Here is a 25,832-nt window from a genome sequence, read left to right as displayed (position 1 = left end):
GGGCTTATGTCATCTGAAACCACAAGGGATGCTTCACTTTCAAACCTATTTCAAGCAAGCGTATAGTTCCAGCCTAGGACTCTCTTTGCTGAAAAACCTGAACAGAAACTGACTCACAAAACCTGGCTTTAATCACAGTTGAATCTCTGACCCTGTTGGATGTTGTTCTCTTTTGGACTTGGAGCGCAGACTTCGTTGTTTGTCTGCTGACGAGGGCTGAAGCTACAAATTCCAGATTAAAACACCAGATCTTGCCAGCCCTTATACGGAACACTACCCATAGGTACATTTACATCAGACCACAGTGGGCCAGTATGCTTTTAAGATTCTACAGGGTCCTTTTCCTCTTTCTTCTGCTGTAAAGGAAGGGGTTTTGAGAAAACCAGAGGAGCCTGGATCCTGCCCCCACCCCAATAAACAGACAAGGTCTTTATTAACAAGGAGGTGAGGAAGAACTGCATGCTTCTTTAATGGAACAAAATAATCACAATGCAACAGAAGGATGACTTACCTCTATGGAAAAGCAAAAACAGGATAGAATACAGGAGACAAGACATTCTCATGAACAATCTTGCAATCTTGGAAGTAATTTCATTCTTTTCTTTACCACACTCATAGGGGTTGTTTGAGACCCCTATAGCCTGCATGTTATGCTTTGGCACTTGCAACGCTTTAGCCAATAGGAAGAACATTTCACTACAGATACGGGTGTAATGAAACCAGGACAGTTGTTTTATGTACAATAATCATTCTTCTTTGTGAAATAGCAAGTATGGGGTGTGAACGTTCAGGGGGCTTTCTGATTCCTAATTCCAGACATAAGGAATTGCTACATAAAGTCCACACATGTTCAGAATCGCTTATTATTCACATGTGTTGGGAGAATGTTTGTTTTGTAATGACACAGCTGCATGGAGGATTTTGAGGCCTTGGTGCCAGGAGGCATATACTGCCATGCAAGTCTGACTACAGTGGCAGATGTCATCCAGAAAAATAAATTTTCCAGGCTTTGCCATAAATGTATTTTGATTTTAAGCACGCAAAATTATGTGGTGGGTTATGATTATTGTTTATCTTTTAGGCCCAAAGGCTTCTACAATACTCCAGTTCCAAATAAGGTGTCTCTTTAAATGGTACTGATATTTCATTCTCTGGCTACAAAATCCGAAAAAAAAGTCAACAACTCCAATATGTAACTAGGAATAAGAAAATCATAGTTTTGAAGCCCGTAGACTAGTTCGTCAAACATGATGCAAAGGAGGCAGGAAGAGCTACATAAATTTCTTGGGAATTTGTTTTCTGTTCTCCACCCAAAACCAAAAAAAGCCAAGGGCCAGTACCAAGGCAAGTAATGGCTGATGTTTCTGAAATGTTGAGAGGAGGTTTGCCCAACCTGATACCCTGCAGATGTGACAGTCTGACACATCTGGAGGGTGACAGTTTTAGGATGAGGTTTAGAGACCATATGAGAGCCTGCTATAATTTTCTGGATGGGAATTTTTAAAATGTTTCTTTAAAACCTATCACTCAATGTACATTTTGTAATAAAAGATATTGCTGAAGGAGGACTGGCTAGGATCTTCATATGAAGGTGAGACTTCCTCCACACTACTCCTCTTTAGCCTTGTGGTGTAGTGCAGTGGTTCTTAACCTTGGGTTACTCAGGTGTTTTTGGACTGCAACTCCCAGAAGCCTTCACCACCAGCTGTGCTGGCTGGGGTTTCTGGGAGTTGCAGTTCAAAAACACCTGAGTAACCCAAGGTTAAGAACCACTGGTGTAGTGGCTAAACTGCTGCACTGCAAGTCAAACTCTGTTCAGGACCCAGAGGTTCAATCCCAGGTGGGGTTCATTCACTCTTCTGTTCTTCTGAGTCAGTAAAATGAGTACCCATCTCGTGGAGGTGGGGGAGGCAATGTGCAACCTGCATAGTTAGTTTATAAACCACCCAGAGAGTGCTTTAAGCACTATGGGGCAGTATGTAAGCAGCATGTGTTTTTAGGTGTAAGAAGATGCTCTATATGTGATCTCTGAGAGATGGATGGTTTAACTGGATGCCATAGCCCTGAAAATTCTCTTTAGTTGAGAATGTGTGTGATGACCACTGAGTCAGTGGGAGAGAAAAGGCACTCTGGGTGTGCTTTGAGAAAGACTACTGCATTCGTTCATTTTTCAGTTATACAAGAGTTTATCTGAGTCAGTGTAGGGCTGAGTCCCGCAAGCCTCCAGCGTGAAATTGGTCATATTTTCTGAAAAAAAGGCACGTTTTATTTATAAATCCCTGTGCATGTTATTCAAGACCAATTAACCCCACCCATCCCTTCCCAGAATTGCAACTGAAGAAAATGTTCTGTGAAATTTACTGAGCAGTTTATTATACTATTTTACTAATACACTGTATATGTGGTCCACAGAACAGTAAGTTCCCTGTCTTTCACCTTCACACTACAGCTCTTGTATCTATTACATCTTGACTGACTTGTTCTGATTCCCCACCGATTTTGTTAACATGTAACCACCTCATTAAAGAAAATTATATACAGTACAGAGATCTGAGGCAGGGTTTTAAGATGGAAACCTGAAACAGGTTTTGTCCATTTGTAAGGGAAGAAAAGAGAACTGGGGATGAAGAGTTTTAAGTATACTGTACTTCGTTTGCCCGAATAGAAACTGGAAATGGGCATCTCTCCACACACTAACACATCCGTTTACACCGGAGTGGCCAAAACGTGGTCCTCCAGATGCTGTCGAACTAACAACTTCCATTAACGTTAAACAGCACAGCCAGTGACAAAATGACGCCGGGAACTGTGGTGCAACAACTTCTGGAGAGGCAGCATTCCTCATATCCCTCAAGTATAATGACATAGTTTGCCTTCACTTCCTCCAAGCCTTCTTTTCAAGCGTGGCGCCATCAAGCTATCTTTGACTACAACTCCCATCACTCCGTGATAACGGCCACTCAGTTTTCTAAGAACGATGGGAGTCGTAGTCTAACACTTTGGTAATACTGTATGTGGTGAAGAGGTAGTAACTGTCCCAAGGTAAAGTACGCCTGGAAGCTTCGAGAAGGAGCGGACGCCGACTCTGAGTCTGGGCACCTTCACAAGACGCCTTCCCCACCCGTCAACAAAGAACGCCGCCCTCCCTGCGGATAAAAGGGGGAAGGAGGGAGGGGCTGTGAACGTGGCTTTGAAGAATCTGTATAGAGCGATAATAATTAAGAGTGGCACATCCCATGTGCGGGATTAAACATTCCGGGTACCTCACGAGACTATTTTTTTAAACGGGAGGGGGAACAGAAGTGGTAGAAATTAATGTAGTGTAGGGAGGCGAGTTGGGGGGGGACTTCGCCCTGTTCTGTGGGTTTTTAAGTTGGTTTGGTTAATTGACGGTGCGGGGGGGGGGAGTCCTCCAGCTACCACACTCCTCAGATTGCCACGTCCTTACAGTCAGAAAACAAGAGTGGACGATGTATCTTCATCAGACTCCTCAGACATCATAAATAGGCACGAGTTATCGAGTCCTGCAGGCTTCTTTTCATCAGTCCGGACATTAGAGAGATGAGGTGGGGGTGCAAAAGAAAAGCCCCTCCCCCCCCCCAAATCATGGCGAGAGGGAGCGGCCGGGCTCTCTTTTTTTAAAAGCAAGTTTCATTGCAAAGCCACCTCGAGTGGGTGGAAGGTTTCAAGTTCTACCCCAGGCCATGCGGATTCTGACGTCCTTCCCGGACATAACGCTTACAACGACCCTCTCCGATCTTCTAGTGGCCGCTCGATTGCACTCTATACTGTAGCTCGTGCTCGCAGTGGCCGCTCAGGGGAACGAGCGAAAGGGACCCCTCAAGCTCCTGGCAGAGGCGTCGCTCTTTTGCGGGGGTGGCAGCGAGAACCTGACACCCACCGCAGCTGTCATAAAACCTTGCATTGCTCCATTGATTTCAGGGGCTTCCATCCCCAATAAAAGCGGGGGAGAAGAAACAACTAGAAAAACATCAATGCTGAAGGATATAACTAAGGTGTTGTTGTATTTTTCCTAAGTCTAGGGAACATTCCGTCACAGGGGGCGTGGCTTCACGGAAGAGGTTGCGTAGAGAAGGAGGAGGGCGAGTGACGCGCTGGTCGACGCATGCGTGGATGGGAGAGGGTTGCTACACTCACTGTAGGTCACCTGAGTGCGATGTCTAAGGAGTGAGTGACGGAGGGGCCTCAAAGGGAGGCGCGGGAGGGGTTTGGGTGGGGTGGCTTTAAACAGGGAGTCCTGCCGACGGAGCGGAGGACTTTACGAGGAATTGGCCTCTAGCGTGTCGGGGTGGACCCTCCAGTCTGAAGTGGGGAAGCAAGCGGGTTTCTCGGGCTCAGAAGAAGGGGAGCAAGAAGGACATTGCTGCGCGGGTGGAGATGCTTTGGGGTGGGGTTGGGGTGGGGAGAGCAGAGAGGTCAGTGTTGTTTAGTTCCCTTATAAGCCAAATCTCTCATGATGGCGGGCTCTGTGGGCATGGTTCGAGGCAGCGTGTATGACTGCCCTCCCTCCCACTTTATCCTCACAACAGCCCTGTGAGGTAGCTCAAGCTGAGAGTCGCCCAAGGGCCTTTGACTTCTCAGCAGGGACCTGAACCTGCATCTCTCAAATTCGCGTCCAGCTCTTGCACCAGCATTTTACGCCGGTGTGAATGTAAAGCTTATGGTGGTACACTCAAAAATGAGACCAAAATGTGCAGGTGAAAATGGAAGGGCGTTTCTCTTTTAAAACAAACCATTAAATAATAAACGCATTCTTACCATCATGCTTGGAGACAACTACGGTTTTGGAAATGAAGGATCAGTTGCAGAAACAGTTTGCTGTGGGATGTCATGTAGATATTCTCTGATGTTCCCTGTTTTGGCTCTGGGTTTAAAATGTTAACCTTGGTGGACTCATGATTGTTACAGAAATGCAGACTTGGTGGTGTTTATGAAAATATTGAAAACAAAACAACCCAACCAAGCATATGTGAGTGGGGAGTGCATTTGCTTGGTCCCTTAGGGTTTCGTCTATTCTGTTAAATAAGGAGTAAAAGAGCCTGTTGCATTTTTTTTGCTTTTTTTTTTGTTTTTTCTGGGTTAAAAAGGGAAGAGGGGAAGGAGACTGATCCTTGTTGGTGCTTACCTTGAGCAATGATTCTGTGTCTACACCATTTTCTGCCTTTGCTACATTTTTCCTCGAGTGGTTTTCCTGCTCTTTAGGAGCCTGGAGTCTCAACATACTCAGCTCACTGTTCTGTTATTGGTAAACAAACAATCATGTCATTCTTTTAAATTAGGCATTCATCATGAGCATCCATTGCATGCAGAATCCCTGATGTAAAACTTGGTTTCCATTGCATCCTAGTATTCCCATTTGTGCTTCAAATGTGCTTGAAGCTAAAGTTGGGCAAAGTGTAGTCCTGCATGTGTTGCCAGATGGCAACTGCTGTGAGCCCTAGCAAGCTATGGTGATAGTTGACACTTGGGTCACCTCTGCTTTAAGCCATTGCTAAGGTGCAGGGACAGGAAGCAACAGTTAGAACTGGATATGGAACAACTGACTGGTTCAAAATTGGGAAAGGAGTATGACAACCCTGTACATTGTCCCCATGCATATTTAACTTATATGCAGAATACATCATGTGAAAGGGAGGACTGGAGTAATCCCCAGCTGGAATTAAGATTGCTGGAAGAAATATCAGCAAACTCAGATATGCAGATGATACCACTCTGATGGCACAAAGTGAGGAGGAATTAAAGAACCTCTTAATGAAAGTGAAAGAGGAGAGCGCAAAAAAATAGTCTGAAGCTCAACATCAAAAAATCTAAGATCATGGCCACTGGTCCCATCACCTCCTGGCAAATAGAAGGGGAAGACATGGAGGCAGTGAGATATTTTACTTTCTTGGGCTCCCTGATCACTGCAGATGGGGACAGCAGCCACAAAATTAAAAGACACCTGCTTCTTGGGAGGAAAGCGATGACAAACCTAGACAACATCTTAAAAAGCAGAGACATCACCTTGCCGATCGTCAAAGCTATGGTTTTTTCTTGTAGAGATGTATGGAAGTGAGATCTGGACCATAAAGAAGGCTGACGGCCTAAGAATTGATACTTTTGAATTGTGGTGCTGGAGGAGACTCTTGAGAGTCCCCTGGACTGCAAAGAGAACAAACCTATCCATTTTGAAAGAAATCAACCCTGAGTGCTCACTGGAAGGACAGATCCTGAAGCTGAGGCTCCAATACTTTGGCCATCTAATGAGAAGAGAAGACTCCCTGGAAAATGTTGGGAAAGTGTGAAGGCAAGAGGAGAAGGGGGCGACAGTGGACGAGATGGTTGGACAGTGTCATCGAAGCTACCAACATGAATTTGACCCAACTCCGGGAGGCAGTGGAAAACAGGGCCTGGCGTGCTCTGGTCCATGGGGTCACAAAGAGTTGGACACGACTTAACGACTAAACAAAAACAAAGTGCTGGTAGCAGTAGTATTGGGTTAACTGAAATTTAACAGTTCATCCAAGGTGCCATTTAAGTATTGGGTGCTTTATTGTATCTTGGGAATACAGTGTTTCATTTCATTTTTTAAAATGAAAAGAACACTTGTGAAGAGTGGTTTAAAAATGGGGAAAATTTCTGGTGAAAAGTCAGATACTCAAGGCACTGCTTGTATTGAGTAACGTATGTTGTGATCCAACCTTTCCAAGTCCTGTGGCAATACTTGTTGTTCTTTTCCCATGAATGCCAGTATTAATAAAAGAAGCAAACAAACTAATTTGCATATATGATGTAGGTCACAAGATGGCAGTTTTTCTTGTGCAAAAGATTGTGTATTTTTCTTGAGCAGAATTCAAATGACCTGATTAAGGCTTCAGTTCTCCTATTAGTACCTTTCACATAGCTCTCCTTCTGCTTTTTTGCTCCCAGGAAAGTGGAGATTACAGATCCAAAATGCATCCTTTATTGGAAAAGAAAGGTCAAGTCAGAATACATGCGTCTCAGGCAGCTCAAGAGACTTCAAGCAAATATGGGGGCTAAGGTAAAGATATTTTTGACCATTGACCAAAGAGCTTTTTCTGTAGCTCTTTTCTCATGTAGGGATAAGGCTGGTCAGTTTTCAGTGAGTAAAATCTCCACCTTGTAACTGGCTTTCTTTCTAGAAGATGAGAAGCTTAAATAAGCTCTGGAAAACATCCAGGCCTATCCCTCCCACATCCCAAAAGGCTCAACATGCAGAGTGGCAGTTGAACTATAACTGCAAGATCAGGGCTAGTCCAATATGTTTTGCTTCATAGGTCAAAGAAGATTAATGTGCCCTGCCTACTGAAGCCAACTGGATTGGCAGTGAACTCTTACTTAAATGCTGGTAATGGGAAGGCATCCTTCACTTCATCTGAGGGCATTAGGCTCTCAGCTTAGGACGTAAAAGGCAGGATACACAGTTCTTTCCTCCAGCAGAAGGGAATAGCTAAGGGACTCCCACTGTTGCTCCCTACACATTATCCCCTTATCTGCCATACGAGGCAATCTCACCAACAGTAGGATCTGCCTTAACCAAATATAGCTGTTATTGTAACCAAAACAAGGTCGAGTCTTCTGGTGTAGAATTTTGTGTTCCAAGGAAGGTCTAGTTCACAACAATTTAGGTTGTAATCTAGTAGACTTCGGTATGTTATAAGATTCCTAGAGATGGCTTCAGATAGCACAATATGAAACCGGAGTGAGAGCCCTGCTATTTACCAAAATGAAGCGCTGTTCTACAGCAGCAAAATAACTGCTTCCCCCTCAGCCACTGCAAGGGACATCCATTGCATTACTTAACTCACTGGAGCTTCCTATTTTCTAACTGCTGGGTTCCAAGGACCTCTCAGAGCCAGGCCTTGTCCATTGAGTGTCTGAAGGAACTGCCTGTCCTGTGGCACAAAAGATTTCCCTGGCTTCTCTACAAACTTGGAGAAGCCCTTAGAGGCTGGCAGTTAGAAAATGACTGGCTCTGCTGACAGCAGTATGCCCCATGCTTCTCCCATCTGAGCTGTTATGCTGCCGTAAGTGAGGGAGGAAGAAGAGGTGATGAAGTGGCGAAGAAAGGAGGGAGAGGATGCGGCAGCGGTGATAGGGGAAACCAAATGGGGGACAGAGGCAATACTATTTGGGGTATGGTGGAAACTGGATCACAGATATGGTGACATTTTTGCTTGATAGACAGGAACTCAGGAGGAAGTAGGTTGTTGTGGTGTGTGAAGGCCCCATCTCAACCGGCCTCAAAATGGTGTAGATTTCATCTCTGAAGATGTGCCTGTCTGCACATGTAAGATTTTTGAGATTCTTGTATCAGTGGTGAAAACTCGAGAGCTGCATCCTGGTTTTTGTGTTCACAGGGACTTTGTACAACCACCAAAAGGGATTAAACTTTATAGAAGATGAGGGTTTTGGTCCAATGTTCTTCTCTTCTCCCCTCTCCCCCCAGGTTTTATATGTGTCTAATTATGCAAAGGTTCAAGAAAAGATCAACATCCTGAATGAAGACTGGAAGAAACTTAGAGTCCAGCCTATTCAGTCTATGAAGCTTGTTGGAGGTCACCCTTTTCTCAAACAGGTATGCTAAGAAGGCGTATGGAGATGTCAGTCTTTCAGTGCTATATTGCTCCATAGAACACTCTGTGATTTCTTTCCTATGTTTGCTTCCACACCCCAGGAAAAACATTATCTCCATTCTTCAAGGTTGTTCTGCTACGTAATCATGTGTAATCTCTTAACAATAAGAAGGGAGAAGGGCTGTGGAAAGTTTAAGCAATGTGGCTTATGTCACCAGGTGACCCACTGAGAATCACAGCTTGTATTTTAAGAGAGTTGCAGATCCCGGGAAGCATTCAGATGTAGATTGATGGAATGATTTGCTTTCAGCAATGAAGGCTCCCCCCCCCCCCCCCCCGCTAGCATTATTGTCCTCTTTCTCCAACTGTATTCAGATACTTTATAAGGGAAAAAGAAGTTGTCTTTAAAATATATTGGAAGCATTACGGAGTATAAATGTAAGAAGAGGAGTAGTGTTGATTTAGCATAGAATTTGTATATTGTTATTGGCACACCTCTTTTTCTGATCTTTGTGATCTATAGAACAGTACAAAGTCTGAATTATAAAGAAAGAAGGGATATATGCAAGTATTTCTCCTTGCCAAATGGATTTGACTGTATGAATTCTATTATGACTTCTGTATGAAGAACATTTCTTCTTTACCCCCACCTGAACTCTAAGCAAGATTGGGATGCTAAGATGTTCCACACTTGGCAAGATAGAGTTAAATGTTAGGTAACGTATGTGGAGCTGTTTAAGGTCAGTAGGATGCAGGAAAGCTTTCGGGGAGCTAAAGGAGTTATTCAGGTTTTTCGTAGTCTAACAAGGAACAGCAAGATACAATAGTTAAACCAAACATGATACATTAGATAAAATTATTTAGAGCAGGGGTCCTCAACCCTCAGTCCGCGGCCAGGTGCTGGTCCATGGTCTTGGCAGGACCAGGCCACAGAGACAGATCTCCCACCCACCCCGTGCACAGACACCTTCACGCATCATGGCCCACCCACTCGCATGCATGGGTGCCCCACAAGCATGTCCCGCGCCATGTGTGTGAACGCACCCCGCCCTGTGAGCACACCCCACACCTTCAGCGCAAGCGCGCCCCACTCCCCGTGAGCATGGGGGTGCCCCCGCCACCCCTGCACATGGACCCCGCATGCCCAGCCGGTCCACGGATCATAAAAAGTTGGGGACCACTGATTTAAAGCACTGATTTTTTTTCTAGAAAATATTCCACTTCTACTTTTTCTGGAAACTCTACATCATTATTTATTTATTTATTTATTTAATTTATACCCCGCCTATCTGGCCCACCGGACCACTCTAGGCGGCTCACATTGTCAAATAAACTGGCTCCTGTCAATTGTTCACCATCTTCCCTCTGGATGTGGTGTTTAGTGATGCCTCTACAGGAAATGAAGAGGGAGGGCAAACGTGAAATTTTAATTGAAGAGGAAACCTATCAGATCCCAGTGCTTGACAACTGAACATAACCACTTCTCTTTCTTTGAAAATTGTAGTAGAAATGTACATAATACTTAGTAGAAACTGCCCAGTCTTGGAGGGCATCTTTCTTACAAATTGCAACTTTTCTTCTCCCTCCAGTGTACAGTTGAGAGCGGTTTCCCTGATTGGAGCCCACAAACATTGTTTATGCGGACTCTAAACACTGTAGCCCTGGTGCCTATCATGTACTCTTGGTCGCCACTTCAACAGAATTTCATGGTAGGTGGCCAGCTGGTACTGTATATACTTGCTTCCTACAAATAACGGTCTGAATGTGGATTTACTCCTTTGACTTAGGACTGCAGGGTTTCATGTCTTGTTGGGGGTCAGAGAGGCTAAACTGTATATTGCCCAGTTTTTGTTTTGTTTTGGATTTTTGACAGGTGTTTTTGACTCTTTTACCTTCTTGCTGCTTCTGTACTTCCAAATTTAAAGTAGATAATACTGCCTCTCCTTTAGGATTGCATGTTTCTGGTTGTGCTCTAGTAACTAGGCCGTCTCTTAGGACTCACAAGTGGCTAGCTATCATTTACTTGTTTACCCCTTCTTTAAATATCCAACTCTGGATAAAGTGGGAAAAGTAGACTGGGTTTCCCCCCCCCCCATCTTTTATAACACCAGAGCATAAAATTATTGAGTAAAACTCTAGGCCAATAAATTGAAAACAGTGAAGTAAAATACCTCATAACCCATTGCATACTTAATTTATTGAATTTTCTGCTTTTAAATGTCATGATGATCATGGCCTTAGATTGTTTTGAAAGGTAAGTGAGTTTTTAAGGAAAGAAGAGGAGTTTTATTCGACTAGACCAAGCAATAGGTATCTTAGCCTACATGTTCTGCATAGAAGCAATAACCTATTCCACTCCTGCACCTTGGGAACTGGGCATAGGAACCAGAAGTTCCATTCTGCTGCCATGAATAATAGCCATTGTTAAGAATTTGTCTTTTGTAAATGGACTTAATGCCTTTTTCCTTGTTCTTTTTCTTTTCTGTTATAAAATATGAAACAGTCAAAAACAGACAATCTATTATTATTAATTATTAATTTTTGTCGTTCAAAAATACCAGGCACAGTGAATCAAAATTATAAAAACATTGACTGGTATTATAGTATTCTATAACAGATGCAAGTTTTAACCGAAAACCTAAGTATCTATTAAATATCGGCACAGTATATATGCTGTACCTAATATTGCCATTTTTTGTAGTTCTGATGGTGTCATTTCTGAGATCTGCAACTGCTTATAATACTGTGTGAGATTTCTTGATACTGTTCCCAAAGTAGAGATGTTAAATTTCCAGAATGCTATTTTATACGACTTCAAAATTTCTGGAAATGTTACACCTGTAGCTGGGACTACATCATGCCTAGAGATGGGAAGACCTGGGGGAAATTGGGGGGGGGGGGCATGGTTTTTTCCATTTTTTCCAAAGCTGATTTATATGGCTTCAAAATTTCTGAAATTTTTTACCTCTCTATCCCAATGCCCTAATGACTGTGGGGCCCCCTGAAGTGTGTTTCACCCACACATGAAATATTTCATTTGCCCTCTCTATTTTGTTAGCTTTTTCAATTCTTTATCTTCTAATTCCTTGGATCTTAGCTTTCATCACATTGGTTTGGAATACTTGTTCCGGTGCAGAAAAAATCTTGCCTTCAGTTTCTTAATGGTCCCCAGTTTTAGCCATACCCATGTTGAATTAGTATTATGCTTTCCATCAATATTTCTCAGGTGTTGTTGGGATGACGATGATCATGGCTGTGCACCAGAATGTTGGAGATTTTGACATAGTTGGCCAGTGTCCCATCTAACAAAAAACTGTGACTTGGAGAAATGAGCTTATTTGTGTAGGAACTCTCAGAACAATTATTACAGAGCAGTCCTATAAACAGTCGCACTGGGCAGAGATGCACAACTGCTGTGATGACACAAGTTACTTTTTGATGTACCTTTAAAGCTGATTTCTTAGATTTCACCAGATGGGGTGCTTGACTTCTAGAGGAGCAAGTTATGCATCTCATAGTGGTAGCATATGCGTATCTATCATGTATGTCCTATGAGTAGATATACAGTATAGCTTTCTTGCCCCTTTAAACTTCCTGATCTAGAGGAAAAGAAAACACTGAATCCCTTCAGCAGTAAACCACTACCGAGCAGGAACTCCATAAAATCCACCCTCTTTCCAAGGAACAGTAGGACTGGAACTGTAACATTGGCCGATTGACTTGGCTTTTTCTTCAGAATAAGTGAGAGGAGTAATGTGCTTTTGAAATACTTCTCTACTGATAATGAAAGTCCTGCTCTGTGAGACTGGGATAAATTGGACCAGTCTTTCCCACTCAGTTTCCCTTTATTGTGTTGGACTACAAATCCCAGTAGCATTATTGGTTGAAAGTGGATTCATTGTCCAATACATCTGGAGGGTCCTGGGTTGAGGAAGACTGAGCCGGGCAGTAAAATCAAGAAGAATCCTGTAGGATCCCATTAAGGCAGCCATGCAGTCTGCCATTTGGAAGCTCTCCTGGTGAGCGGACAAAAGACGACCACCTGCCCCCTTCAGGCTGTCTCTGCCCTATTTTCAGGTGGAAGACGAAACTGTTTTATGCAACATACCTTATATGGGAGATGAGGTGAAAGAGGAAGATGAAACTTTCATCGAGGAGCTCATTAACAACTATGATGGCAAAGTCCATGGCGAGGAAGGTAAGGGTATGCAGGCAAACATCCACAGAGATTTCAGGGTGCCGTGCTCAGCCTGCGATAGGGCAGTGAGATGTGGGTTTCTTACACTGACAATCACCATTTTATTCACCTAACCTAGATCTGAATGTCATTTTTTTAGCCTAACTTGGTGTGCCATAGAAGCTACATTTTCTGCCAAAGAGCAGGTCATGTGCCTCACCCATGCTCAAAGAGCATTATGCCACTGCATCCAATCTCTTCCCCCGCTTAAGGCTCATCCTACTGATTCACTATCCACCAGTTCTTCTTTCCAGAGATGCTTTCGGGCTCTGTCCTGATCAGTGATGCTGTGTTCCTGGAGTTGGTAGATGCGCTCAATCAGTACTCTGAAGAAGAGGAAGAAGGACATGAGTCTGCTGAAGGCAAACAGGAAGCTGGGAAAGATGAGCTACCTGTGACCCGGAAGAGGAAGCGGCTTTCCATGGAAAGTAAGTGTCTTAGCCTGCTTGTCTGCCATGCTAATGTCATAACTTCACAAAGTAGTATGCATTGGCCAGGTAGGAGGACTTCAGCTGCAGTTCTCAGTTCTGTGTATCCAAGATTGGGAGGTCATGTTCCTCTCCAGTAGAGATTAATGAGAACAGAGCTTGTTACATTTACTGCAGGTGATATATTTTAGATTTCACAGTAGTCCCATCTCCCTACCCTAAAATTTTATCTCAAGGGAAGAATCTTGACAAGGAAACTGCCAGAGTCAAGAGCAGTTTCATAGTATTCTTTATCCCTGATAAAATTCCTGTTATTGATCTGAGAAAGTAAAGGGCAGTGCAGATATTACACAGTTCCTATGAGGAAGGTCTTTCATATAAGAACTAAATTGCATGCTGTACAGTGATTTAGTGCAGTGATTTTACTTCTATATTGTGCTCTAGGGGAAGCTGCTAGTGGCTACATGCACACTTCATTTATATGCAGTAATCACCATGGTGGTCTACAGTGGGAGTAGGCAAATCTGCTAAACTTGATTTTGTTCAGTTTCTGGTTTTGACCATTCCCATTTCTGCTTAGCATTGCCCCCCATCAGTTTGTATGAAATTTCGTACACACATACACAAAACATAGATATTGGGCAGACTTTTTCAAATATATGTCATTTTTTTCAAATCTTTCCCCATCAAATAAAGCATTTTGATGCATTTGCTTCAAAATACACATTTTTAGAAGTACAATTTGCTGTGCATCAGCTGTTGTGTGTACCACTCTTCTTTATAAAAATTACATCAACGACTTTACAAAACTACATGTTTTGAGGGCCATTTTGATAAATGCTTATTGAAATGAAAACAAAACAGATTTCTTATTCATTCTTGCTCTTCCCATTGAGTGTCTGCTAATCTTGCATGCAAGTGTATAGAAGGTGCCTTTCATTTACAGAAATAGAGAGCTTCCTTTCCTTTAGAATATAGTTTGTTTTTGCCTATTCCTTATATAAACATCTTTGTAGATAATGGATGGTTCCTGATTATGCTTTGGAACAGTGATAGCAGTTAACAATTAAGTACCATTAGTTCCAAAATTGCCATCATCCTTCCCTTTTTACCTGCGACAGGTAGCAAGAAATCTTCCAAGAAGAATTTTCCAAATGACATGATCTTTGCTGCTCTTTCGTCCATGTTCCCTGAGAATGGCTTTCCAGAGGATATGAAAGAAAGGTGAGGATTCTTTGATACAAGCCAAGCATCTTTTGCCTTTTCTAATCTGAAACCCCACCTTTACCTGTGATATACATTCCCAAGATCTGCAACAGAAATGTGTTTGCTATATAGCTTATTGACGCGCAAATTTTAGACATTTACATATTTCCCAGCTTTTTGTTTTCGGTTTTTGACAGATTAACATTTGAGAGATTTAACTTGCAAATTTTAGATCTTGTTTTCAAATGCAGATACTTACATTTTACACGGGGTTCATTCTAAATATCATATAGATTTAACTTCATGGGCAGATGTGATGCTGATTCAGTCTTTCTGCTTCCAACCTGAGACTTAGATTCCTTGATTGAATTACGTTGAGTCAAGGTGGAAGAGTTTCTTCTTTGAACTATGACTCCAGACCGGTGGTCGTGCCGGCTATGATATTCTTAGAGGTGCTGTGCAGAAAGATTTTTCAACATCTGGACAAGGTGGACTCATTGATGTGGTGCAAAGCAGTGTTTTTTTTTCCTGATTCCATGTTCTGCAGTATGATTAACAGGGTCCAGATACCAAGAAGTGACCTGAAAAGTGTTCAGTTACATTTCTAGGCAGTTCTGTTCTGCTTAAGTGGTACCAACTTCTAGTTTGAAATCAACCTTTCCGCATACTTCATTTGGCTTGCTCTGAATCATCTTGCAGTTTTGGGACTCCACTGTGTGACTCATCTCTCCTCCTCCCTTCCCCACAGGTACAGAGAGCTGACAGAAGAATCTGACCCAAATGTGCTTCCTCCTCAGTGCACACCAAACATTGATGGGCCATGTGCCAAATCTGTTCAGCGTGAACAGGCCCTGCATTCCTTTCATACACTTTTTTGCAGGCGCTGCTTCAAATATGACTGTTTCCTCCATCGTAAGTCCTTAGCATGATTCCTTACTTTTCAGTTTGTGCTTGCAAATGAATATTGAGGGAAGTGTTTGTTCCAGGGAGGTCCCAGCAGGTATTAGAGTGGCCCAGATGTTTCTTGTATATGAGAACTGTTCCCCAAATATCTTGTACTGTCATTACCAGGATATAGATTCTTGTGAAATACAGGCACACCTGCCCTTTGAACTCTGCCTCTCAAAGAGCTGTTCTGGAATTTCCAGCTCACATCAATCTGCCCACATCCCTTACTTACCACAATCTATGTGTGAGATTCATGCTGCATACAGAGTGACATAAAACAAATATTGCAGTAAAGCCCATTACTCTTTTGCATAAAAAGCTGCTGTATGAAAACCCCAATTAAAGCTGATCAGTAAAGTAACATTGTATTGCTCAGGTTGCATTAATTTTAGTAAGTAGTTTGGGATTTTCAGTGTTTTCCCAGAAAGTTGCAAGGAGGTGTAATTCTCCTGAGGAAAAGAGCTGCAAGCTATTTGGACAGCTTCCTCTTCTAACTCAAATAAAAGGACTCCTGTCTTTTAGCATTCCATGCTACCCCCAATGTTTATAAGCGGAAGAACAGAGAGACCAAAATCGAAATGGAGCCGTGCGGACCAGACTGCTTTTTGTGGCTGGTAAGATGGATGGGAGTTGGTGATGTGGGAGCAGAGAAGGGGAGCGGGAGCAGCACAAGGAGTGGCAAGGGAAGCAGTCCTACTCGGACATCACCAGGGGAGTAGCTGTGTTAAGAGAGAGCAAAGCCAAACCAGGAGTTCATGACCACCTTGAACGTTAATGGAGTTATGAGGAGTGATATGTTATTGCAGAAAGCAAGATAAAAGTGAGGGGAATATGGATCTTCAGAAAAGCGATGGGGTAAGAACCATCCCGTTGCGGGCATTGTTTTTGTCTTCAAATACAGTGGTGCCTTGCTTGACAACATTAATTCATTCCAGCAAAATCGCTGTAGAGCAAAAACGTCATCAAACAAAATTAAAAAACGCATTGAAAACCGTTCAGTGCATTCCAATGGGCTGAATACCTGCTTGTCCAGCAAAGATCCTCCATACGGAAGCCATTTTTGGTGCCTGTAAAGCGAGGAATCAATCCTAGAAAACAGCAGGGGGACATTTTCTTTAGCCGGCAGCCATTTTAAAACCCGACGATCAGCTGTTTGCTGATCGTCGTAAAGCGAAAATCGGTTCCCGAAGGAGGGAACCGATCATCGCACGGCGAAAAAAACATTTAAAACATCGTTTTGCGATCGCACAACGTAAAGCAGATTCATCGTAGAGCAGGGTAATTGTCCAGCGGGGCACGACTGTATTGAAAAATGGTTGGGTCCTCTGTCTTCTTGGAGAGATCCTTCTGAAACTGGCCTAGCTAGCCTTCTGTCTAGGTATTTCCATATTTCCGTATGTGTTGTAAATCAGGCTTTGATTATAGGAGGGGGCCAAGGAGTTTGCTGTAATGCACAACCCACGATCAAAGTGCTCTGGGCGGCGGCGGCGCAAGCACGCCACACTCAGTACCCCTTCCACCTCCAGTGCTTCAACTTCCACAAGCATCGAAGCAAAAGAAGGTGACAGTGACAGAGACACAGGCAACGACTGGGCTTCTAGTTCCTCTGGTAGGTGATGCTCCCTGAACAGATTTACCCCTTGCTTTGTGGAAAGGTGGGGTGCCAGATTTGCAGGCATCCAGGTACCTGTTAACTTCCCCATAGTCCGGGAGGGTAGGAGATTAAAACAGAAGCGTTTTTATTCCATAGAGGCCAGAACTTCATCTCAGCATCTGCCTTTGGTGCTGAGGCTAAAATTTGAACTGAATATGGTGGCGTATGTGCAGAGTGCTTTTCTTTCATCACAGCCAGCCTTTGGTATTTGGAATAAAAGTTTCTGGGACAACTTGTCAGTGCAGTTCTATGGAGATATGGCTCCAGGTCAGTGGCACTTAGAGTCTCTCGTCTTAGGGACCTGCTCTCCAAATCTTCATCCTTGTTCTCTTAGAGGCAAATTCGCGTTGCCAAACCCCAACCAAACCAAAGTTGAGCCCAGCCTCCTCGCAGCCCTTCATGTCTGACATGCCAGCAGAGCCTGTCGAGTGGACAGGGGCCGAGGAGTCCCTTTTCCGCGTCTTCCATGGGACATACTTCAACAATTTCTGCTCCATCGCTCGGCTTCTGGGAACCAAGACATGCAAGCAGGTATGGCCCTGGGCACCAGGATGACCAGCTTAGCAGTGTTGGGCACATTCGGACATCCCTTTGAATGAGCTGCATTCCTCTTGGCAGGTCTTTCAGTTTGCAGTAAAGGAGGCTTTGATAACAAAGTTGCCGGCTAATGAGCTCTTGAACCCCTCTCAGAAAAAGAAGAGGAAACACAGGTGAGCAGCAAACAGAACCTGCCAAGTAGGAAACACATAAGACTCACCCCCTTTTAAAACTGGTTTCTTTGTAGCTACAGTGTAGGTGGGGATCCTGTTGGTCTTCACGTGCTGTCAAATTATAACTTCTTCCCATACTGCTTAGGGTTAATAGGAGTTGTGGGTCTCCGGATGTTACTATATTCTGTGTTGCCTACCCCCAGGAACTATTAAAGGTGTTTATCACCTATGATGGTTTTGGTTGGGGTGGGCCTAAATTGCCCAAGCCAACTGAGACCTGACTGTAATCTTCTGCCCTGCTCATCCACACACCTTAAGAAAAGAGGGTTAGAAATATGAAATGTAATAACTTCCCACCTACCTCTTTTCTAATAGTTTTAGGCTGGGAATAATACATTGCCTTTTCCCAGCCTGTTCTCCATTTCCCAGTTCTTTGCTGCCAGGAGTATCTGGCAAATGAGCTAGAGGGAAACATTGCCAGTATGGCATGGCAGTTAACAATATATAGTATATATTTACTGGGATTTGGGAGTCTCAAGTTTCAGTCTGTTGACCCATGAGACCGAGTGGGCAACTTTGGGTCCCTCTTTCTCCCTCTCTCAGACAGGTCTGTTTCACAAGCTTGTTATCAGGTTAAAGTGAAGGGGAGGTGTGTCCAGTGCTTTTCTTTTAAGGAGAACAGGGATAGAAAATAACACTTAAGGACCAACAACCTTTTTCTACATTTAAAATGTGGACTTCCCCCCCCCCTTCCTCTTTCCTCTGTCTTTCCAATCAAGACTCTGGGCTGCCCACTGCAGGAAGATCCAGCTTAAAAAAGGTAATATTTGTCCTCCTCCTACCCTGTCTGGCTTCTCCTTCTCCCCATCTCCCCCTGAAGAGTTTCATGTTGGCTACTCTGAGCTGTTGGTCCCTTCAGAGAGTTGAACAGTGTTTCTTCCAAGACATAACTCAGATGTTTCTAGGACCTGCCTTGAAGTAAGTATTCTTTTCCAATGCTGAGGGCTAGAAATCAAAATCCTGGGACCCTGTGAGTGGCAAAATAGGGCGTTTCAAACTGTTGCCTTGGCACTCCAAGGTGGCGTTGCTTTCCTGCTGCCTCCAGCCCTGGCTGAAGCTTGGCTTGGCCCTTTCCATGTGAGGCACTCTGCCCTTAGCTAAGGTCTGGTGCTTGCAACTTGTGCTGCACTGAACGGCTTTTATGATGGTTGGCTCATGACTGTATCTCTTCCTTTCTCTTCTGGCAGACAATTCATCCACTCAAGTGTACAACTATCAGCCCTGTGATCACCCAGAGCATCCTTGTGACAGCTCCTGTCCTTGCATCATGACCCAGAATTTCTGCGAGAAGTTTTGCCAGTGCAATCCTGACTGTAAGAAATTACACTAGGCTAGATTTGCACATTCTGGCAAATGTCTTTCTAACAAGGGTTGGTTCTGGTTTTCCCACTGTCACATGAATCCCGTTTTAAAAGTGTTTTTGCTTTTCCTCAAGGCCAGAACAGATTCCCCGGCTGCCGATGTAAAACTCAGTGCAACACCAAGCAATGCCCATGCTACTTGGCTGTGCGAGAATGTGACCCAGATCTTTGCCTGACCTGTGGTGCTTCAGAGCACTGGGACTCCAAAGTGGTCTCATGCAAGAACTGCAGCATCCAGCGAGGTCTCAAGAAGGTTTGTCGCAGTCCAGAAAGGGGCAGAACTGGGAAATGCAAGAATCCCCTTGCGTCGATGTGGCTGTGGAAGATGTGGAAAGCAGGGAAGCAAGGGGAGAGAAAGAGAGAAGAACTGGTTGAGTTTGAGGCTGTAGGCTGATGCAGAGAACATGGAACGTGAACTGCTGTACTTGCTCTGGGACAAATATGAAGGAAAGCAGCCTAGGAGTTTTGTGGAATTGGTTTATTTTGAATAATTGATTCTGTTTCTGCTAGCAGTGGAAAGGACTTTAAAAAGTACTGCTTCCAGGCCCAACACCTTTTTTGTTTCTATATTCACTCAATGCCACACCCAAATTTCTAAGATTTCATGAGTGTTGCTAGACGTGTTTCCGTAGCCATAAAGGCTAGAAGCCTATTTTTCATATGGGATCCTCTGTGTGCAGTGCTGCTATGGACATGTGGAGACTGCAAAGTGTGAGATGATATCCTCTCATTTGGAAGCCTTTGAGAGCAGACATCTATCTAAAATGTTGTAAGCAGATGATTTGTTATGGGGGCAGTTTAAACTGAATTATTGTTACAGGTTCCTCATGACTCTGTGATTCCTTGTGACTGTGTGCTCTTTCGTTTCTTTCCTGAGAGTTAACAAGGCAGACTGAAAAGCTTTCCATCTCTCCTTCTTTTAGCATCTGCTGCTGGCCCCATCAGATGTTGCTGGGTGGGGAACCTTCATCAAGGAGGCTGTGCAGAAGAATGAATTTATCTCTGAATACTGTGGGGAGGTGAGTTTTGGGGCTCAGGATGTGGCCTGGCCTTCTCTTTGCAGCACTCCTTTAATGTACAAACATAAGCACACACTTGTTACCATCAAGGGGATGGGCATGAAGTGATTCTACTTACACTGAGATGTCCTAGAGGCTTACAGACCTGCAAGCGTATGAGAAGCAAAGGGACCTCATGAAGAAGATACTCCTTTCTGTCTCCAAACAGAAAGATCTGGCATTCCATGGGAAGCACCACTGATAGTTATCATATCCCTGTAAAGTATAGGGCAGTATCCCTGGCTAGCCGTCATCATGCCATGGGTTCTTCGCATATCCCAAGGGCCAGAAAGATGTAGGGGATAAATACTCATCTTTAGATGACTTGGGACCCTTATTTGGTTAGCCCTTATTTTATGCCATATTATTAATATGTCCTGTCCTACTCTTGTGCACCAAACTCTGTTGCAAAATGCGGTTGAGGGGACAAGGGATGGTTGTGCACTCTCTCTTTTGCCATGGGCATACTGGCTGCTCTGCCGTTTCCAGCAGACCGAGTACGCTGGTCTTTGTTGGCTTTGGGGCCTCCATTTGCCAGATCTAGGATTCACACAGGGAAGCTTAAATCCTTGACTTGCCCCAGCTGCTTTCTTAATTGGATCTGATTTGACATGCTTCCAGCCATTCATTTCTTATCTTTCCTTCACCCAGCTCATTTCCCAAGATGAGGCTGACCGCCGTGGGAAGGTCTATGACAAGTATATGTCTAGCTTCCTTTTCAACCTCAATAACGGTAAGTGGCTGCATTGGGACAAGGCAAAACTCCAAACTGGCTGCACCCCACAGCCTTGAGTAATGGAATGAAAATGGGAAAAGGAGCCACTTTCAAGGGAGCTGCACAAGGAGTAGATTCCAGAGTTCTAGCACTGTAATGGCTTTAGCTTGAGTCTTTTTTCCTTGGACAGATTTTGTTGTTGATGCCACCCGCAAAGGGAACAAAATCCGTTTTGCAAACCACTCTGTCAATCCCAACTGTTATGCCAAAGGTAAGGCAAGTTGGCAAACTTTTTCTTGCAGAACCACTTGTTATTTTTCCACCCGCAAAGCAGGCTTTTGAAATGAAAAAAGGATTCATTTAAAGTAATCTCATCAAGTCATTCCAGCTATTTCAAACCAAAAGTTTATGGACTCAGATGCCACACTAGAGGTTTTCATGCTTGCATTTAAACTCCGGACTCTGATTCTTTATCAGAATCTGTGATTCTAGACAGGCTGGTTACAGAAAGGGCTTTGGGAAGGAATGCAAAGGGTACAGGAACAAGGGAGCAGGATTTTTTAGCTGTAGGGAACAAACAACAAATGGAGCAAAGCCTCCATGTTTCTTGACTGTAATTTAGATTTCTGCTGTTGCTGCAAAGCACAATCCCACGAAAAAATGTCCAATAGTAGCTTCTTGGATTAACCAGCCGGTGGTGTTTTAACTGCTTCAGTACATCTGTGTGCATGCATATCTTTGCTGCAGGGATAAGTGGCGCCTCTTTTCAAGTGATACTGGTAGCTTGGCAGGTGATGCGAACTTCGGTCCATGTATTTAGATGGGCAGTTAATAGGTGGCTGTGACTACTGGTCATGTTGGCAACTGAGTCTTTCTTGTCCCAACACAGTGGTGATGGTGAATGGAGACCACCGTATTGGGATCTTTGCCAAAAGAGCAATCCAGGCAGGGGAGGAGCTCTTTTTTGATTACAGGTGAGTGTCTCTCAGAAGGAAAAGGCAGGAGTGCCCAGTTTTTGGTTCTGGAAGGTTTTGAGCTCTTGCTCTGTGCAGGACCCCCCCCCCCCCCGCATCTGCACAGAAGACTGTGCCTCTTCATAGCCATTTCCTTTCTCTTACAGGTACAGCCAGGCAGACGCACTCAAATACGTTGGCATTGAAAGAGAAACTGACATTATCTAACCATAATCATTCCAAGACTCCCAGCCGGCATCACCACATCCTATCCACGCTGCTTCCCTCATTGCTGTGTGTGTTGTGAGACCTTCATTCACCTGGATCTTCAGAGAAGAGGCCCTCCTCTTGCTGCAGCAATGAGACTCTGGCTTCAAGGCCCAGCTGGTGGCAGGTGCTGCCACAGAGAAGCTCTGCTAAGTTTTTGCTGGGAGGAAAATTAGGAAGCATTGGAAAGGCAGTGTGGCTCCCCTGCTTAAGCCCACCCTGTGGAGAATCACCTTGGCAGTGTGGGATACTGGGCTTTGCATCCTCTATTGTTTTAAGGTGAAGTGATTCTTGTCCTCTGCCTCTCTCCCTCTCCTTTTTTTTTTCTGAGAAGAGCAGAGACAGATCCCACCTCCAAGGGAGGATCGTTCATTGAAGTGCTATGCAGAAGCTCTTTGAGGCAAGGAGGTTGTAGCCTGAAATAGAAGGCAGTGTAGAAACACTGGCTATTGAAGGCAGGGGCAGAGTTATTGGCATAAGGAAGGGAAGGAGTACTTGTGATAGAAGGAATACGCTGAGGTCAGGGATTGAATATGGAGGATTAGCGAGTAAATGGTAGGGCAGTAGAGGTGAAAGAGCAGGGGACAGGAGCACAAATCCATCTTCCATGGTAATTATGAACCTTTTCCTCTCCCTAAATTGGATTTCCCTTCTTTCTCTCCACACCATTGTGGTAGGATTTCAGAGGCAGGAGGTATGTTCTCCGGGGAGGCAGGGGGAAATCAGATTCGTTTTCAGTTGTAGGGCTCAGAAGTCCCTTCCAGGTGCAGTAAAGTCCCTGCAGGGAATGGTGCTGCTGCTCTGCCACCAAAGTGTCATGATTGCAAAAATGCTGGTTTGCAACACTGCTTTACCTGCTAAGTAAGATTTGCAGAACCAGCTTCTCTTCAGGCAGGACCTTGTTGGTAAGGTTTCCTCCACCTCTGCAGAAGGAAGATTGTTTACCCTCCTATTTACCTGACCACCTTCAGTGGAATCCTGGGTCTCACTTTCGCACTTTCAGTAGGTAATTGAGACTCCTCAGAAGCTTGGGGTAACAGTTCATCTTTGGTCTTGCACTTCCTTTTAAGAATGTTGATTTATTAGCAGTTTTCCTGGTTGAATGCATGAAGGGGAAATCATTGGGTCTGTATAAATTGACAGTCCCTAAGTTAGAAACCCCTTCCCCTAAAAATCAGGATTTCTCTCCCTTCTCCAATCTATGAACAAAGCAAACAGTTGAAATGCACTTTAGAGTAATTCACTCCACCAAGGCTAGGCAGTGGAGACCTGGGCTCCCTGTGGGCTGTAGTGAGTGTGGAAGGTTGTCTCCAGCTCCAGTCCACAATGTGGACTTCTGTAGCAGCTGGATTCTGGGTTCCTTAAAAGCTCCTACAGGAGTTGTTTAACCACAAACCTGTCATGAAACTTGGTTTATTGCACTCTTGAAGGTATTTGCAGGTGCCAGCAGTAGACATGATATTTGTGTCTAAGTAGGCAAGTCTCTCCCTCCCTCCCCAGTAGGCAGCCGGCATGGCAGCTGCTGGGTCAGGATTGAAGAATTAGAGAATAAAAGGAGAAGACATACTTCATGGAAATGAGTTTGTTGCAAGTAGTATGCAAAGCTTTGGAGTTATGCAGAACTGTTCACTTGGGTGTCACGGAGAGGTAGCTTACTCTTTGTAACACAAAGAGCAAGATTTGGCCTAGGTAGGAAGATTTCCATTCACTTTTAAGGTAATTGACTGTAAAATCTTTAGTATTCTCCCTCTCCTTTATAAAACACTCCAACGTACAGTAAAATATTTATTGGCCAAAACCCTTATCCTGGTAATCGAGTTAAGGTGTGTCTGGAACATGAAATTTTAGTTAGCGATTCGGAGCATATGTAGAGTGCCTTTATCACTGTACATTTACAATCTGCTGTTTGCTATCTGAAATCAGGGAATGGGCTTCCAGGGGTAAGTATATAATGACAAGGGAACTTCAACTTTTAATCATAGAACTAAGCAGCTCTTCCTTTCACCAATGCTTTGCATTTTCGAACAGTTAAATAGTTCTGGTGGAAGAAACATGAGTATCTTTTATATGCTGCAGCTTACCCACTGAATCGAACAGCAGTAAGACATGCATACCCATTTCACATTTTTCACTGCTTTTCCTAATATTGGAATTAATATTGGTGTGAGAAATTGGTGCCGTGTTGTCATTAGTTCCTGGTCCACCATTTTTACTGAAAGCCACTAGCTGTGGCCCTGTGCTATTCTTTCTTGTACTAGGTAGTACCCTTTTTCTCTCTTGCCACTGCTAACAGAAAACACTTTCAAGGAACAGTCAAAAAAAGCCAGTGAAGTGGCTAACAAAACTGATAGGAGGCAACAGTCTCCTCCTCCAAGCTACAAATATTAAACTGTATATGCTGGGAAATCGAGGGGTAAATCCCATTGTGCTTCCCACCTAGTGTAGGCCCACTGAATCAGTGGGAGTGTAGCATTGATTCAGTGGATTGAGATGAACAATTGGGTTCAGCTCAAGGTTGGTTTTTAAAATCCTCTGAGGAAGTAACTGCAATAGGGTCATGTAGGAAACTATGCCTATTTCCAGAAGTATTCAGTTAAATACGCTAATAGACTTTGGCTCTGCAATGTTTCTTCTACTTCAGAATTCCAATCTTATGCAAAGGTAACACTGAGTAGGCTTGCTAGTTTTCAGCTACAGAATAGTAATTATCTTAGTGGACTAGTTACACGTAGCCTTTCCCATCGTGCACACTGCTTAGGGTAAGGTGAAGGGTTTATGGGATAGCAGCTTTCCCAGGGATGCCTGAAGGCTGCAGAATCTGACCAAGCAGTGGCAACAGAGAAGGGCAGAAAGGATTGCTACGACTTGGTTTGGCCAGGGAGTTAATCTGTCACATGGTGCTTTCAGAAAAGAGGCAACCAGTCTTGAAACCGTTGCTAGTTTCAAACAATGCATGTCGAATATTTTGTCTTGAGGCCAGGTCTGCAGCAGTGGGCATTCTAGCTGTTTGTGTATGTTCACAAAGGTACCGTGATCCAGGCATTGTTCTTGCAGCTCATGGGTGTTTTGACCTTGCATCCATAGTGCATTATATTGTCATACAAGCCTGTATTGCTTGACACTTTCGAGGCACAGCATAGAGGAGGGGGGTATAGCTGCATTTTTAGAAAAAAGCCTGCAGTCCCTTGCCAGACTGGCAGAAGTAGAGCAGGTAGTAAACTGCTGTAAGAATATTTGTGCTTTTTTCCCCTCCCTGAACTTCATGGAATTGCTCTCTCTTAGAATATGAAAACGGGGATCTCCAAAGCCACTTGCTGTCTGGTCCCTCCCTCCTCTGGCTGCTTGTGACTCTGTGCTTTGCTGCTGGTAACTTACGTGCACTTTATATTATGGCTTGTAAAAGTTTGTCTTAATAAAGTTGTGGTGACCTGCTGAATTACGTTTGCCTCCATTCCAGGTTGCTATCAGTACTGGAAAACCATTTGTCTGATTGTAATTGATAATACCCATTTCTTTATAAGGGTGGGTGTGGATAGAGGGAGACGTGCATCTATTTAAAGCAGGCAGTGCTGCTGTCGCAGCATGACCATCACCTGTTTCAGACTGTCCTTTGAGGACACCATCCCAGGTTTTCTTCA

General features: G+C 44.0%; 1 protein-coding gene across 5 annotated transcripts; it reads left to right on the top strand.

Moving 5' to 3' along the window:
* The first annotated feature begins 3,997 nt into the window (after positions 1-3,997).
* Positions 3,998-25,630, top strand: EZH1 (enhancer of zeste 1 polycomb repressive complex 2 subunit). Of its 5 annotated transcripts, none has more exons than XM_073004069.2 (20): positions 3,998-4,016; positions 6,931-7,042; positions 8,471-8,599; positions 10,187-10,306; positions 12,675-12,795; positions 13,089-13,262; positions 14,384-14,486; positions 15,217-15,380; positions 15,939-16,030; positions 16,842-17,025; positions 17,405-17,601; positions 17,689-17,780; positions 18,560-18,600; positions 19,028-19,153; positions 19,276-19,454; positions 20,125-20,220; positions 20,911-20,992; positions 21,165-21,245; positions 21,864-21,948; positions 22,095-25,630. In XM_073004069.2, exons 2-20 carry the CDS (start codon positions 6,995-6,997, stop codon positions 22,153-22,155), a joined length of 2,175 nt encoding a protein of 724 aa, XP_072860170.1. In that variant the 5' UTR covers positions 3,998-4,016; positions 6,931-6,994; the 3' UTR covers positions 22,156-25,630. The 5 variants fall into 5 exon arrangements, with proteins under 5 accessions (XP_072860170.1, XP_020651702.1, XP_072860169.1 ...); XM_020796043.3 differs by lacking the exon at positions 3,998-4,016 and adding an exon at positions 4,050-4,188; XM_073004068.2 differs by lacking the exon at positions 3,998-4,016 and adding an exon at positions 4,059-4,159.
* The last annotated feature ends 202 nt before the right edge of the window (positions 25,631-25,832 follow it).

This window comes from Pogona vitticeps, chromosome 6 (assembly GCF_051106095.1).
Source record: "Pogona vitticeps strain Pit_001003342236 chromosome 6, PviZW2.1, whole genome shotgun sequence".
NCBI lineage: Eukaryota > Metazoa > Chordata > Lepidosauria > Squamata > Agamidae > Pogona > Pogona vitticeps.
The sequence above is the reverse complement of the archived record's forward strand: the minus strand, read 5'-3'. Positions and strand labels throughout refer to the sequence as shown.

Bases quoted from the DNA above. Each gene is read 5' to 3' on its own strand.
- EZH1 (XM_020796043.3), top strand. From the start codon at position 4,127: ATGCGTGGATGGGAGAGGGTTGCTACACTCACTGTAGGTCACCTGAGT. The intron at 8,600-10,186 runs GTATGCTAAGAA...TTCTCCCTCCAG, and splicing joins GTCACCCTTTTCTCAAACAG to TGTACAGTTGAGAGCGGTTT. The intron at 12,796-13,088 runs GTAAGGGTATGC...TCTTCTTTCCAG, and splicing joins CAAAGTCCATGGCGAGGAAG to AGATGCTTTCGGGCTCTGTC.